General features: G+C 47.3%; 2 protein-coding genes across 7 annotated transcripts in view; one reads left to right on the forward strand and one right to left on the reverse strand.

Moving 5' to 3' along the window:
• The window catches only part of RAB37 (RAB37, member RAS oncogene family), a 58,902-nt gene that overhangs the window by 24,600 nt on the left and 19,925 nt on the right, over positions 1 to 14,377 (forward strand). The window lies entirely within an intron of this gene.
• On the reverse strand, positions 1,098 to 14,079 carry CD300LF (CD300 molecule like family member f). 6 transcript variants are annotated; one of them, XM_041727022.1, is made up of 8 exons: positions 13,965 to 14,079; positions 7,977 to 8,306; positions 6,005 to 6,125; positions 4,189 to 4,242; positions 3,985 to 4,097; positions 3,004 to 3,026; positions 2,549 to 2,698; positions 1,098 to 2,052 (listed from the first exon to the last, which is right to left on the reverse strand). In XM_041727022.1, exons 1-8 carry the CDS (start codon positions 14,005 to 14,007, stop codon positions 1,897 to 1,899), a joined length of 990 nt encoding a protein of 329 aa, XP_041582956.1. In that variant the 5' UTR covers positions 14,008 to 14,079; the 3' UTR covers positions 1,098 to 1,896. The 6 variants fall into 6 exon arrangements, with proteins under 6 accessions (XP_041582956.1, XP_041582959.1, XP_041582958.1 ...); XM_041727025.1 differs by lacking the exon at positions 1,098 to 2,052 and having other exon boundaries at positions 2,567 to 3,026; positions 4,189 to 4,233; positions 6,005 to 6,059; XM_041727024.1 differs by lacking the exon at positions 1,098 to 2,052 and having other exon boundaries at positions 2,567 to 3,026; positions 6,005 to 6,059.

The raw sequence follows: 14,377 nt of genomic DNA on the forward strand, positions 1-14,377 counted from the left end.
AGAAATTTCTCCACTTCACGTTTTTGGGAGTTTGAGGCTGAAATTCCTTAGATGCCCTAGGTGGCCTAGGATCCCCTTCCTAGAACAACAGACATAGGTGTCCTTGCTCCTGAAAGCCTGCCCTGTGTCCTCACATCTGGACCATTGTGTTATTTATTCATTCAAAGCAACATATTAACATTCAAAAGCCCACAGTGTACGAGACCTTAAAACAAGGCCGGGAGATCCAGAAGTGAATGAGACTGAGCACTCACCTTCAGGCAGCCTACAGCCTAGCAGAGAGGGGGAAACAATAAACCCACATGCCAATAAATAAGTTCATAAAGCAGTGCCTGCTATGAAGGAAGTGGAACAGGGTAACAGGGCAGAGAGAAATCGGAAGTGGTGGCAGGGGCTACAGCCATCACGGTGTTCAGGGAAGTCTGCTTAAGGAGGGGACATTTGAGCTAAGATGTGATGATAAAAAGGAGCAAACTAGTCACACATCTGTGCGGAGAATGTTCTAGAAAGTAGACACAGCAAATGTCAATGCCCTGAGAAAAGAGTAAGCTTCATCCTGTCAGAAAGAGAGTGGTTAGAGCCGGGGTCATAGAGGCAGGCAGGGCCCCATGCATCCCCAGGACCTCCTGGGCTGCATAGGAAGCCCCAGACAGTGATAAGCAGCAAGTGACCAGGTCTCTGCTTTAGGAAGTTCACTGGCTGCTGGAAGGAGAATGGACTCTGGGGCCGAAAAGGTAAGAGGGTTGGCTGTGTAGACTCAGCTGGTAACCACGGAGACAATGAGCCATGCCAAGATTCAGGACATACTCTGGAGGGAGGGCTCCTAGGGCTCTAGAACAGAGGTGGGAAGTCTGGCACCTGTGAATACTCGCTAACTGTCCCTAAGCGTACACGCACACACCCTCGTCCTGACACATGCTGTGCAGGACAGCGGCCCAGACTCCAGACTCTGGAGCCCAAACACCCAAGTTCAAATCTCAACTCATCCACTTGCAATAAAGCTTGGTAAGTTATTGAACCTCCCTGGACCTCATTCCTCATCTGTAAAATGGGGGCAATGATAAAGATGCCTCATAGGGTTGTCGTGAGGATTCAGCTAGCTACTAAGGGTAGAACATTTAGGGAAGGCTCCTGTCACCTAGTGGGTCTGCTTCCTGTTGCTGCCGGAGCAAATTACCACATGTTTACTGGCTTCATTAATACATCGATTTATTCTCCTACAGTTCTGGAGGTCAGAAGGACAAAATCCATTTCACTGGACTAAAGTCGGGGTGTCAGCCAGGGTGGTTCCTTCTAGAGGCTCCAGGAGACAGCCCATTGCTTGCCTTTCCTGGCCACATCACTCCAGCCTCTGCCCTTGTCATCGGCCGCCTTCACCTCTTGTGAACTTCTTGCCTCTCTCTTGCACATGGGCCCTTATGATTATATTTAGGGCCCACCTGGATAATTCAGAATACTCTCCCCATATCAAAATCCTCAGCTTCATACATCCACAGAGCTCCTTTTGCAGTGTTCACAGATTCTGGGGATTGAGACACAGATAACTTTGGGGGCCATTATTCAGCCCACCACACATGATAAGCAATAAATAAAGGTCAATTATTGTTATTATCATTCTTACTCTCTTGGCGGCTCCAGAGCACATCCCCAACCCCCTTCCCAGCTGTATGGGAGAAAAAGGGATGGAGAGAGACCCCCATCTACCTCCTGAAGGCTGAAAGCCCCCTGAGACCAGGCCCCAAGCCCAGGTGGGGCTGGGGGTGATGCTAGCTGGACCAGGCCGAGGCTCCAGTCACCAGTTGACTCCCATGAAGTGACTGGGGTCAGAAAACAGACAAAAGCAGGAATATGCTCACAGGCCTCGTGTGGGTTAAAGAAGGGGGCCCCGAGCTCAGACTAAGGTCTCTTAATGGTGCTGTATTCCATAGGCTCTTGCTGGCTCCTGCTGGGAACGTGGGTATCGGGGCGGCCCATGTTGCAGTAGGTTGGCTCCTGATTCGAAAGCTCCCAAGACAGAGCTGCGTAGGAAATGTCCTCCTTTGAAAGAGGGGCCTGTAATAAAGATGCACAAGGGGTCAGAGAGGCAGGCAAGAGGCTTTGGCCATGGACGGAGGAGGCCCTGGGTGAGGTGGGGGCACAGAGCCCTCAGGGCTTCTGAATGCTACTCCTATACCCTTCAGTCCCTCTCCCTTCACCCTGCCAGCTCCCTGAGCTCCAGCCACAGCTGAAGACCCTCCCTCAACTCCATACCAGGGGATCACAGTTCACATGGAATTCCAGATCATTCGGCCTGTCCAGGTCTCTGCTGCCAAGCATGAGGGCCATGTCTGATGGGACTCTGAGTCCCCAGGGCTCAGGCCTGCTATGAAGACACTTCCAAAAGCTGAAAGTCTGGGGGAGCTGGACAGGCAAGTCTTTCCATGGCTGTGGCTTGGCCCAGCACCTGCCCCTCCTCCTCCACATCCCCAGGAGCAGGAGAAAGCCCATTCTCAAAGCGGGGGCAATGGCAGATCTGGCTCCAAGCCCCATAGCTCCACCAAGTACACACCATGGTGACATATTCCACTTCCAGCTGATCATCCAGGACAGAGAGGGAGGGCTTTGCACAGGCCTTCTTCTTGGAAGAGTTGCAGGAGGTTTGGGTTGGCTGCAGGGTCAGGTTTGCATAGCAGAGGTCCCCCTCCTGGGGCTGGAGCACCTTGGAAAGAAAGCCCAGGTCCTCTTCCCTGGAGGGACACAGACTCTGTGCTTCCCTGGGTTTCCCTCTCTCAGCTTGCTCTGCAACCTCCACACCTGCTCCCTTCCAGCCCTCCCCACTTCAGGCTGTTTCCAGCATCCACTCCCCATCCTCCCAGGCCCTACAGGTGGGCTATGAGCACACAGACACTTGGGCACATAGTTTGTTTGATACATCTGGACCTCAGTGCTCTTCAGAGAAGGAAATGAGGATGAAGAGAAAGGAGCTGTCTGGGGTCGCTGGTCCGACCTTGGGGACTCTCTTACCTGCTCTGGGGACATCTCAGCAGCTAAAAGACAAAAACAATCAGAATGAGAAAGCCTGTCCCTAGACTTGCAGGGCCCCCAGGTCTGGGGAAGAGAAATCTGGAAAAAGAGGTGACTTAGGCTCCAGGTGACTTAGACCTGGTTCTAAATCTGACTCCTCAAATGACATGATCTGTCACACTGGTACTTCACGAACTCTCTGAGCTTCCACTTCTCCACCTGAGAAATAAGAAGACCTCGCCCATCTCCCCCACATCATAAACAGCAATCAGGGCCCTGCCACCAATCAGCACCCCCCAAGGATAATTTCCCTGCTGTGCAATTGCTGGCTCAGACTAACTTCTGCCAGAAGTCCTGCCTGGAATCCCCCCATTTCTCTACTGGATTGGTCATTCAGGAGTCAACTCAAAGTCACACTTGCCTTCCCAGCTTCCCAGGGTGCTGAATCCCTCCCTCCCCAGCTCCATGGCACTTGATTTATGTCTGTCTGGTCGTCTTTGTCCCATTGAATTTCGCTTCAGGTGGACTATGGTCTGCTGGGCAGCTGAGCCAGGCCCCTCCTTGCATCGCTGGTGCTTGGTCATGCCCAGCACATGAGTGCCCCATCCAGATTGCTCTCTGAGTGGGGTACACCAGCTGGGTCAGCGCCTCGTGGACCAGCTTTCAAGGGCTTCTGGTTCCTGTTTCTCCCTGCCCACCCAACCTTCCACTTTAGAGACAACAAAGAAACAAGAAGTTCTTTTCTCCTGATTTTTAGTTTCAAAAGCCTAGCTACTGAGGACTGCAGAGCTAAGTTCTAAGAACTTAGCTTGCGGATAGACACGGGGGAGGAGATGTGATGAGCAAGAGTGGGCTGCCCCTCCTCTTTGACCATGCTGTGGCATGGGTGCACTTACCATGAGAATGTGGAAACAGAACCAGCCAACAGCCCCATACTCCCACCCAACCCAGCCTCAGTGCAGGTCAGCCATATTTGATCACCTTTCTTCTGCTGCTTCATGATTCTCAAAGTCAAGAGTGAGGCTGCCACCAGGAGAAGCAGCAACACAGCCAAGATGGTGGGAATCAGGATGCTGAGCGTCATGGCGTTATCCCTGGAAACAATAAAAGAACACCATGCACCCTGGCCCACCTCTTGCTTCTGGGCCACACCCCAGGCACCTGGTAGCAGAGAGGGCCACATACCTTTTGACCTGCAAGCCTGTGGTTTCTAGCCTGGGAACCCCACTCCTGGGTACCCTCAGAGATGGTAAAAAAAAAAAAAAATTAAAGAAGAGGAAGATTCCACAGGTTTCTGCGGGTGTAGACACCTGACAGAAATTGTATGGCGACAGGCTCTGGGAAGGTCTCTCTGCTTGTACACTTGCCCCTGCTGTACTGAATTAAAAAGTGTCCCCCATCCCCATAATTCATGCTCATTCAGAACCTGTGAAGGTGACCTATTTGGAAATAAGATATTTGCAAATGTAATCAAGTTAAGATGAGGCCCTACTAGATTGAGAGGGGTCCTAACCCAATGGCTGGTGTCCTTACAAAAGGGAAATTTAGCCACACACAGATACGTGCAGGATGAAGGCCATGTGACAACAGAGGCAGAAATAGGGGTCATAGTGCCACAAGACAAGGAGTGGCAAGGATGCCCGGCAGCCACCACATTCTCCCTTTGAGCCCCAAGACGGAACCAACCGTGCTGACATCTTGATCTCAGACTTCTGGCCTCTAGACTATATGTAAATAAACAACTGTTGTTGAAGTGGCCTGAGATGTGGTGCTTTGTCAAGGCAACCTGAGCAGACTAATGCAAAGACTATCTCTTATTCATCACTAGTCACAGAATTTATAGAATAAACTCATCAATCAATGAATTAATTAACTCCATCTGACCCATTAATTATCTCTCCACTATAAGTACCTGGAGGACAAACAGCTTGATTTATTCTGTTCATTCTGGTATTCTCTTGAAACCCCCAAAACAGTGATAGGCTTGAGTGGGGGCTCAATAATTATTTGCTGAATGAATGAATGAATCCATCTCATGCTGATCAAAGACCTTAATTGGTACTTATATACGGCTTTGATTCATAAAATGAGGAAATTCCTTAACTATTACTTATTAAAAGCAGATTAGTAGAAAGAAACTTTTGAAACAGAGGACAAAGGGAAGAGGGATAGAGAGGGGGTCCTGGGTGAGGGCCCCAGTCTCAATGGGGGAGCTCCCATTGGGATTCTGCAGGAAGGCCCAGCAGAAGGAGATGACAGCAGTCAAGAGTACCAAGAAGGAGATGGAAAGAGGCCTCCCAGGTTCAAAAAGCCACTTCGGCTGCATTGGCTGGGCAGGAGTCTAAGAGAGGCTCAGTTTCTTCCTCTATAAAATAGGCATTTGTACCTGCTTACTCGTCCTCATGAAGCAAGGTCCAAGGATTAACAGCCAATGGACAGAGAAGCCCTGTGTGACCTGTCAGGTGTTCTCAAGATGGGACAAACCATCAGTACTGTTCCTGTCATAACAATAATTAAGGGAAATAGGATGTCCCCAAGCTCTCCCTGTTCTTCTGGTATTTGGACCAAGAGCCATCCCTGAGGCCCTACGACACCCATGCCCCTACACACCCTGTCCATGCCATCCACACTGATTGTCTGCTCACCAGTCTCCTACCCTGCACTCCAAGTTCCAGGGGGAAACTCCATGTCTATACCTCCTGAGCTCAACAAGGGGCTGGCTATGCAGATGTTAACTCAGTAGAAATGAGATAGAAGAGTGAATGTGCCAACACATGTACAAACTGTACTGGGTTCCAGGAGGAATGATCTGGGTAGGCTCCAAAGGACACTGTGGGGCTTGATAGCAAGTGGGAAGAGCCCCTGGCATTCTTGCCCTCTCTGTGGAGGCTAAGGGTCTGGGGACAAGCTCTGGCTGGCACTTGGGAGTGCAAAGCATTCTACCATTGGAGGAGTTTGGGCTAAGTAGGCCACAGGAAACAGCATACTGGAGCTGGCTTACCTGTCATTGGAGTGGGAGCTGGTCACAGTCAGGGGGTCTTTGGTCTCCGCTGGCGCTGTGGACATGTTGGCTTTAGAGGTGGTGGTGGTGGTGGTGGTGTAGGTTGATACTGTAGTTGGTGCTAGGCATACAGACCAGATTATACACTATTCAGCCTGCTAACCTGCCCACAGCCCTGCATGTGGCTGAGCTTGCAGGGAGCCTGGAGCTAACCTGGAGCTGGGCCGTGGGAAGGGCCTATCACCTGGACTGCTTATATCTCCCTGGCCACTAGGAGACTCAGCCTCAGAGGCAAGAAGGACTGGGTACAGGTCCAGGGAGGATGTTGAGCAGGCCCTGAAAGGATTAGAGGGTGCCTAGTGTTACCTCAGGGCAAAGGCAGCTGGAGTTCAGCTGGACTTGAAATACTCACTGCTTATGACAAGGCCTCTGCCAATGATCTGCCAATCTTACGCATCCAGAGAGGACAAGCAGGCCCCATGGCTAACACTCCCAAAATCTGTGACTTCTAAGGTCAGGGCTACCCCTGAACAAACTCATAATGTTCTGTAAGAGCCTTTGCTTTGGGCAAGTTATTAATCTTCACAATAGCCAAACTGTGGAAGGAGCCTCGGTGTCCATCGAAAGATGAATGGATAAAGAACATGTGGTTTATGTATACAATGGGATATTACTCAGCCATTAGAAGTGACAAATACCCACCATTTGCTTCAATGTGGATGGAACTGGAGGGTATTATGCTGAGTGAAGTAAGTCAATTGGAGAAGTACAAACATTTTATGTTCTCATTCATTTGGGGAATATAAATAATAGTGAAAGGGAATATAAGGGAAGGGAGAAGAAATGTGTGGGAAATATCAGAAAGGGAGACGGAACATAAAGACTCCTAACTCTGGGAAATGAACTAGGGGTGGTGGAAGGGGAGGGGGGCGGGGGGTGGGGGTGAATGGGTGATGGGCACTGAGGGGGGCACTTGACGGGATGAGCACTGTGTGTTATTCTGTATGTTGGTAAATTGAACACCAATAAAAAATAAATTTATTTTTAAAAAGTTATTAATCTTCTACAGCAAGGAGAATCACTTCTCAGGACCATTTTCTGGATTCGATGAGACAGTGAATGTGCTGTGCTTTGCAATGGTAACATGCCTCACAGGTTCAGGTAGGATCAGGGCTCTGTGGACTCCATGCTGTCCCCTTACCACAAGTGCCCTATGAGCTGGTGCTGCTTGTCCAAAGTTCAGAGAAGCAGAGCCCAACAGACCCAACTCATTCAAACCAAGGCACCAAGATTTTTGAGCTGCCCTTCCCAGGAGCATGTGCATTCTAGAAGTATTTAGGAAGAGCACATCATCAAGCCCAAATGCGTATATGGCTTGTGATGAGATTTCAGGCACCAGAAATGCAGCCCTTTGACTGAGAAGGCCTTCTTGGACTTTAGGAATCAACCACAGCTCCCCCACTGTGCTGGGCCTCTTCCCTCTCAGACTGTGTATGGAACAGGGGCTAGGAAGAGCCACTATGAAGTCCCGGCCCAAACTCCAGAAAGAGCAGGGACACGTGGGCACCAGAGATCCAGGAAGTCATTGGCAGGAGCTGGAGTCTCTGAGACCCACAGAAGAAAGTCCCTTTGGCCCATGGGCTGAAACTGGGACCTCCACCTTGATCTCTGTGGGCAACAGACTCAGGGACTACACTGTGCAGAGACCACCTGCCCAGAAAGGCTTGATCCTGTCCTGGAGGACATGACAGCAGCCATTAGAGCATCTAAGAGAAGCCCTGGCCTTCCCAACAAGGGGTCAGGTAGGTTTCTAAAAGAACTCAGGACTCAACCACCCTGTGTGACAGTCCCCTCCGAATGACACTTAAGTCACTGGAGAGGAACCTCAGGGACCAGGACAGAGGAGGCTCTGAAGACACACACATTCTCTCTCTCTCACTTCTCTCTCTCTCTCTCTCTCTCTCTCTCTTACCTGGGTCAATGGTCACTTTAACTTCAACCCCAAGGTCAGTTCCAGATCTCTCAATCCCACACCAGTAGGTGTCTGTATCAGTTTGCATGAGCTCCTCCATGGTCACAGAGAAGGTGAAGTTTTTCTGATTGTCTCTAATTGACACCTTGTTTTTCTTTACCTTCTGCTCTGATCTTTTCGTTTGAACAAGGATATTGCACTTTCGCCAAATAGGTCCTCGACACCACCACTTACTGTAGGTCTTCCAAGTTGGTGCATAGCGACACTCCACAGTCAATGAGCCCCCAACCAAGCCTCTGACAGCATTTGGACCTGTGATTTCATATGAACCTGGAAAACACAAACCCAGGTGCCTGTTACCACCCCACCCCCTAAGGGCAGAGCCACAGCCTCATGCATCAGAAATAGCTCCAATAAACCTAAGTGCTTAATACGTTGAGTAACAGTCTAAGTGGGAATATACCTTCCACAAGACAGAACTTTGTCCTTCAAAACTCCACTGGGTGAAAGCCATCACAAAAATCCCCTAAAAGCACAACTATTCATCTCAAAGAAACAAAAATGTCCACATTGAGGAATGACAGTTTCCTATAATATACTCCTCCCGCCCCTCATGGCCAATGTCACCTGGAGAGCAAATGACCCAGGCAAAGGCATGGCCCCAGTCCACTTCAGCCCATTGTCCTCATGCAAGGTGTGGGCTCTGTGGTATAAGATCTTTTCATTTTTCTAGAATAGCCATGAATCTGGATTTTGTCTATAGATTTCTCTATTCTGAAATCTATGTTTCATGCAGACATAGTCATACAATGTGTGGCCTTTTGTATCTGGCTTCATTCACTTAGTGTAATGTTTTTAAGATTCATCCACATTGTAGCATGTGTGGGCACTGCAGTCCATGGTAGGGACAGGCCACATTTTGTTTATCCATTCATCAGTGGATGATATACGGGTTATTTTCACTTTTTGGCTATTGTGAATAATGCTGCTGTGAACATTTATGTACTACTGGTATTTGCATGGAGATGTTTGTCAGTTCTCTGGAGTACAGCATACCATAGGACACTAAAAAGATAAGTGGGGAGGGGAAGGGTTTCCAGAAGCATTGCTGGATCCTGTCACCTCCCCACCAGCTCCACTCAGGTAAATGCAGGGAGATGAAGAAAACAACATAAAAAAACAGATCACTTCTTAAGCTACAAGAAAGTAGAAGAGTCTTTATAAAATCTCTGAATGAAAGGGAGCACTTTCGAGGTTTAAAAATTCATGGAAGACATCACACAAGAGTCAGTAAATTCAACCATATGTAATAAAAAATGTAACACTCAGACATACTGCAAAAAAAGACTGAATGGAGGCAAATAACAGACTACAAGAAATATTTAGAATAATGTAGGAAAGGATTAATAGTCATTTTTATGAAAGAGTGTAAAGATAAACACTAAGACTCCATTTAGAAAATTGGGAAGAGGCAAGAAAAGGCAAGTCACAATGAGGAAATTCAGGTAGATAATAAAATTGGAAGTGTTCCATTTAAATAATCTAGTAAATGAAAATATTTTAAAGTGGTGCCATTTTCACATATTAAGCCAACCAAGTTTTGTGACTACTATATTGCTGACATGGGTGACATGGCACAGACACTCAGAGGAGCTACTAGTAGAGACATAACAGTTCCAACCACTACCAAAAGCAATGTAGCAATTATATTTCAAAATAATCATTCCCCTTGCTCCAGTGATTATATGTCTTGGATTTGGTCCTCAGGAAATGATCAGAGAAGCTAACAAAAACATATGCACCAAGGCTCATTACATAATTATTTAAAGAGGAAGATAAAGCAAACAAAGTCAACAGCCATCAATTAGGGAAATAAACAGACAATGAGATATAATGCAGACACTGATAATTATGCTTAGAAATACTGTTAATTATGCAGAAAATCCTCATATGAAGTGAAAAAAAATTTAAATACAATATACCACATAATCTCAACTAACTTTTAAAATAAGCATAGAGGGGTTCCTGGATGGCTCAGTGGTTGAGTGTCTGCCTTCGGCTCAGGGCATGATCCTGGGGTTCCAGAATCGAGTCCCACATCGGGCTCCCCTCAAGGCACCTGCTTCTCCCTCTCCCTGCATCTCTGCCTCTCTCTCTGTTTCTTTCATTAATAAATAAATAAAATATTTTTTAAAAATAAAATAAAATAGGCATAGAAAAAAAGATTAAAAGGAAATAAGTAAAAATATTAAATTAACATTAGGTTGTCTTGGGCATTAAAATCAGGGACATAAGGGTATTTTATTATTCCTAACTCTTCATTTCTTTTCTGTACCCTCCTAAGTATCAACAATGAGCATTTACTACTTTCAAAATGATAGGGAAAAAAATACAGACTGGACAGACTGTTCCATAGCATAGAGGGTCACAGAGAAGGAGAAGGGACATTGAGGATGAGGTGAGGCCACACACAAAGAATGCAGCAGCCTCTGGACCATGGAAAAGTCAAGGAATCTGTTTGTCCCCCAAAGCCACCAGAAGAAATGCAGCCCTGGTGACCCTTTTGGACTCCGACTTCCAGACTGCAACATTATAAATTTGTGTTGTTTTAAAGCACTAAGTGTGCAATAACTTGTCCCAGCAGCCTTAGGAAACTCATAAGGTAGCATTAACCCATCTCACCTGAGCACTGGCACTGGGCCCGACTCTGGAACTATCTGCTCCACTGGCTTCCTAGAACCATCTATCCAGAGGCCCCCTCCCACCAACCTTGGCAGAGTACCGGTCCTGCTGTCTGCACCCTCCTGACACAGAAGGCAGCCCTGAGCCCCAAAGAGCAGCATCCTCTGCAGGCAGGCATGGTTACTCACAGACTAGTTGATGGAGAGTAATCCTAGATGAAAAAGAAGCTGGTCCTGGACATGTCACTTTCTTCCCCTGAGATTTATCCACCCAATCTGCCCCCACCAGGCTGTTCTGAAGCATGCCACAAAGCGCCATAGCCCGTCCATTCTTTGGGCCTGTCCAGGCCAGACTCGTGGCCCTATCACAGCCTTCCTGCTCACTGTTTCCTTCCTGTGCCCAAAAAGTTGCCCCCAATCCTAAGGCCTGCTCCTTCTCATCCTTCAGGCCTCTGCTCAGATGCCTCCTCTCAGAGGCTCCTTACGGCCCACCCCATCTACAAGCACCAGCCCCTGCCCCCTGAGGCTCACTGTGTCCGGTCACCTAGCTCGGCTCTCCTCACAGCATGCACCACTTCTTGGAGGTATCATTTTCATTTCTCCGACCAATGGGGTGGATGACCAAATTGAACCATGCAAAAAACTCACAAATCATAAAGGGCTGCCCCCTTGCCGTGAACACCTTCTTCCAGAGTCTCAGAGTCTCACAATGCCAAATGCTACTGGGAGATTTTTCTCAGGAGAATTCTACTGCTCCTGAGGCTTCCCTCTGACCCTTGGTTATGTTCTTATTGACATGTGATTCCCATACCACACAATTCGCTCTTTCAAAGTGTACAGCTCAATGGTTCTTAGGGCTTTCACGAAGCTGCTCAATGTTGACTACACCTAATTCCAGAACATTTTTATCACCCCCAAAAGAAATGCCTCACTCAATTAGCAGTCACTCTCCCTTACTCCTTCCCCCAAGCCACTGGCAACCACTAATCTACCTTTTGTTTCTATGAATTTAGGTATTTCAGATATTTCATAGGCGTAGGATCATAGGATATATGGCCTTTTGTGTCTAGATCCTTTCACTTAGAATAATGTTTCCAAGGTTGGTCTGCGTGGTAGCATGTGTCAATATTCATTTGTTTTTATGGCTGACTAATATTCCATTGTACGAGTATGCCACATTTTATTTATTTATCCACCAGTTGATGTATATTTAGGTTGTTTCCAGTTTTTAATGATTATGAATAATGTTGCCATGATCATTTGCATACAGGTTTTTACATAGACATATGTTTTCAATTCTCTTGTGTATACATCTGGGAGTGGAATTGCTGGATCATGTGGTGACCACATGTTTAACATTTTGAGGAATGTCAAATTGTTTTCTGAAGTAGCTGCACCATTTTACATTCTCTTTCTCTCTCTCTCTCTTCTTTTAATATTTATTTATTCATGAGAGACACAAAGAGAGAGAGGCAGAGACACAGGCAGAGGAAGAAGCAGGCTCCATGCAGGGAGACCAATGCAGGACTTGATCCCGGATTCCAGGGTTGCACCCTGAGCCAAAGGCAGGCGCCCAACCACTGAGCCACCCAGGCGTCCCCACCATTTTACATTCTCATGAGCAATGGATGTCCTCTCCAAATAATGTCAAGAGTCTCAGTGTTCAGTTCTATGACAAAGAAAGATGGGGAGTATAGCAATCATATTTTTTCTTCTCCATGAGATACATTCACTCATTCAGCTAATACTATTTGTTTAATCTATAGACAAATAGTATATTTTGCAGGTGCAAAAATCCCTGCCTACCTAAAGCTTACATTCTCTCAAGGTGGGGGGAAGGGAGGAATCAGACAGTAAAGAAAAATAATGCAAGAGAAATGCAATTTTAATGAGATTTCTTACCTATAAAGGCCTCAGTGAGAATCAAAGACGTGCAGAATGTGAAGGACTGCAACCTGTGGCTATATGAAAAATGGCATTCTGGGCAGAGAGAATAGCAAGTACAAAGGCCCTGAGGCAGGAATGTACTTAACATGGTCAAAGAACATCTAAGAGACCGTTTTCACTGCAGTAGGCTGAGCCAAGAGAGTAGAGTAGAAGAGGCAATTGGGAGGTGATGAGGTGAGAGAATCAGGTGATGCACCTTTTAGCTTCTGTAAGGACTCTGTGTTTTTACTGTAAGCATAATCAGAGGTCATTGGAGGGTTCTGACCAGAGGAAAGACAAGATCTGGCTTGCATTTCCCAAGGACCATTACGGAATATGAGAGAAGAGATGAATGACCCCAGGTTTTGCCTGAGCACCTAGAAAAGATGGAGCTGCCCAACACAAAGATGTGAAAGAAAGGAATTTGAAGTAGAAGATATGCTCAGGTCACATTTGAATTGTCAGCATCTTAGCGAAGAGTTGAATGGGCAGTTGACTCAAAGATTCTGGGGTCCAGGGTGATATCCAGGCTAGTGATACATCAGGTGTCATCTGGATAGAGCTGATATTTAAGCCAAGAGAGGAGAAAAGATCAAGAAGAGAATGGCTCTAGAAAGAGAAGCCCAAATCGAGTCCCGTGGCCCTCAGCATTTCCAGGTCAAGAAAACCCCCTTAATTTTTAATCAAAATGGTATCCATCAACTTACAATTTCCTTTCACCACCCTGCACCCTCATCTCAACCCCTCAGCAACTTCTATTATTCCTTCTACCCCAGAGACGTAGAACCACATCTCCCTCACTGTCTGGCAAACTCCTTGGTTTCCTTCCTCCAAAGCCGCCTCTATCTTCCCTCCTTCCATTCCTCATACGGCATTCTCAAAGGGTGACAGTGCAGGAGCAAGTGTTCACCAGCTCTCCTGAGGCTCCTCTAGACAAGGGGGTCCCATCAGTCTGTACGTTTGGAATTATCAGCCCCTGATAATACTACCCAGTCTTTTGCAGGATGAGGAATGGGGTGGATGACACACACAGATCCACTACTTAGAGAAACTGCTTAGAAACGGACCCTGCCAGAAAGGGAGACAGAACATGAGAGAATCCTAACTCTGGAAAACGAACAAGGGGTGGTGGAGAGGGAAGTGGGCAGGGGGTGGGGGTGACTGGGTGACGGGCACTGAGGGGGGCACTTGATGGGATGAGCACTGGGTGTTATGCTATATGTTGGCAAATTGAACTCCAATTAAAAAAAAAAAAGAAAGAAAGAAACGGAGAACCCTCCTTCTCAGCAGGACCCCTTGCTGGGCCCCTACTCCTCCCTCCACCAGCCACTTCATCCTGCCCCCAACGCTCTTCTCTAGCACAGACCCAGGACTCACTCACCTGCAACTCGGAAGAAAGGGAGAAAGAGCAGTAGCAGGTACATTCTCTCTTCTCACAAGTCCCGCTTGGTGAAGCTAGTCAACTCCGACTCAGCTCCTGTATCATCCAACCCTTCTGCTTTCCCCACTTTTGCACTTCCTCCTTCAGCCACTTCTCACTGATGAGTAAGCAAAAAGAGGAAGGAGATAGAAAAGGTGAAATCTCAAGGCAACAAGCAATGCAACAAAGTCTCAGTGATTGTGAATAAGCCTTTGAGAAATACCTTCCTGTCTTCAGCCACAAAGGATTATCTAAAAAAGAGGACTTTGCCACTCCTTCCAGGCCTTGAGGAAATTTGCAGACATAGACCCAATGGATGGGGCTGGCGCTTACCCAATCCTTCCTCTGTTGGGAAGACTAGGCAGAGAGAACCC

This window comes from Vulpes lagopus, chromosome 12 (assembly GCF_018345385.1).
Source record: "Vulpes lagopus strain Blue_001 chromosome 12, ASM1834538v1, whole genome shotgun sequence".
In the NCBI taxonomy this organism is placed as follows: domain Eukaryota; kingdom Metazoa; phylum Chordata; class Mammalia; order Carnivora; family Canidae; genus Vulpes; species Vulpes lagopus.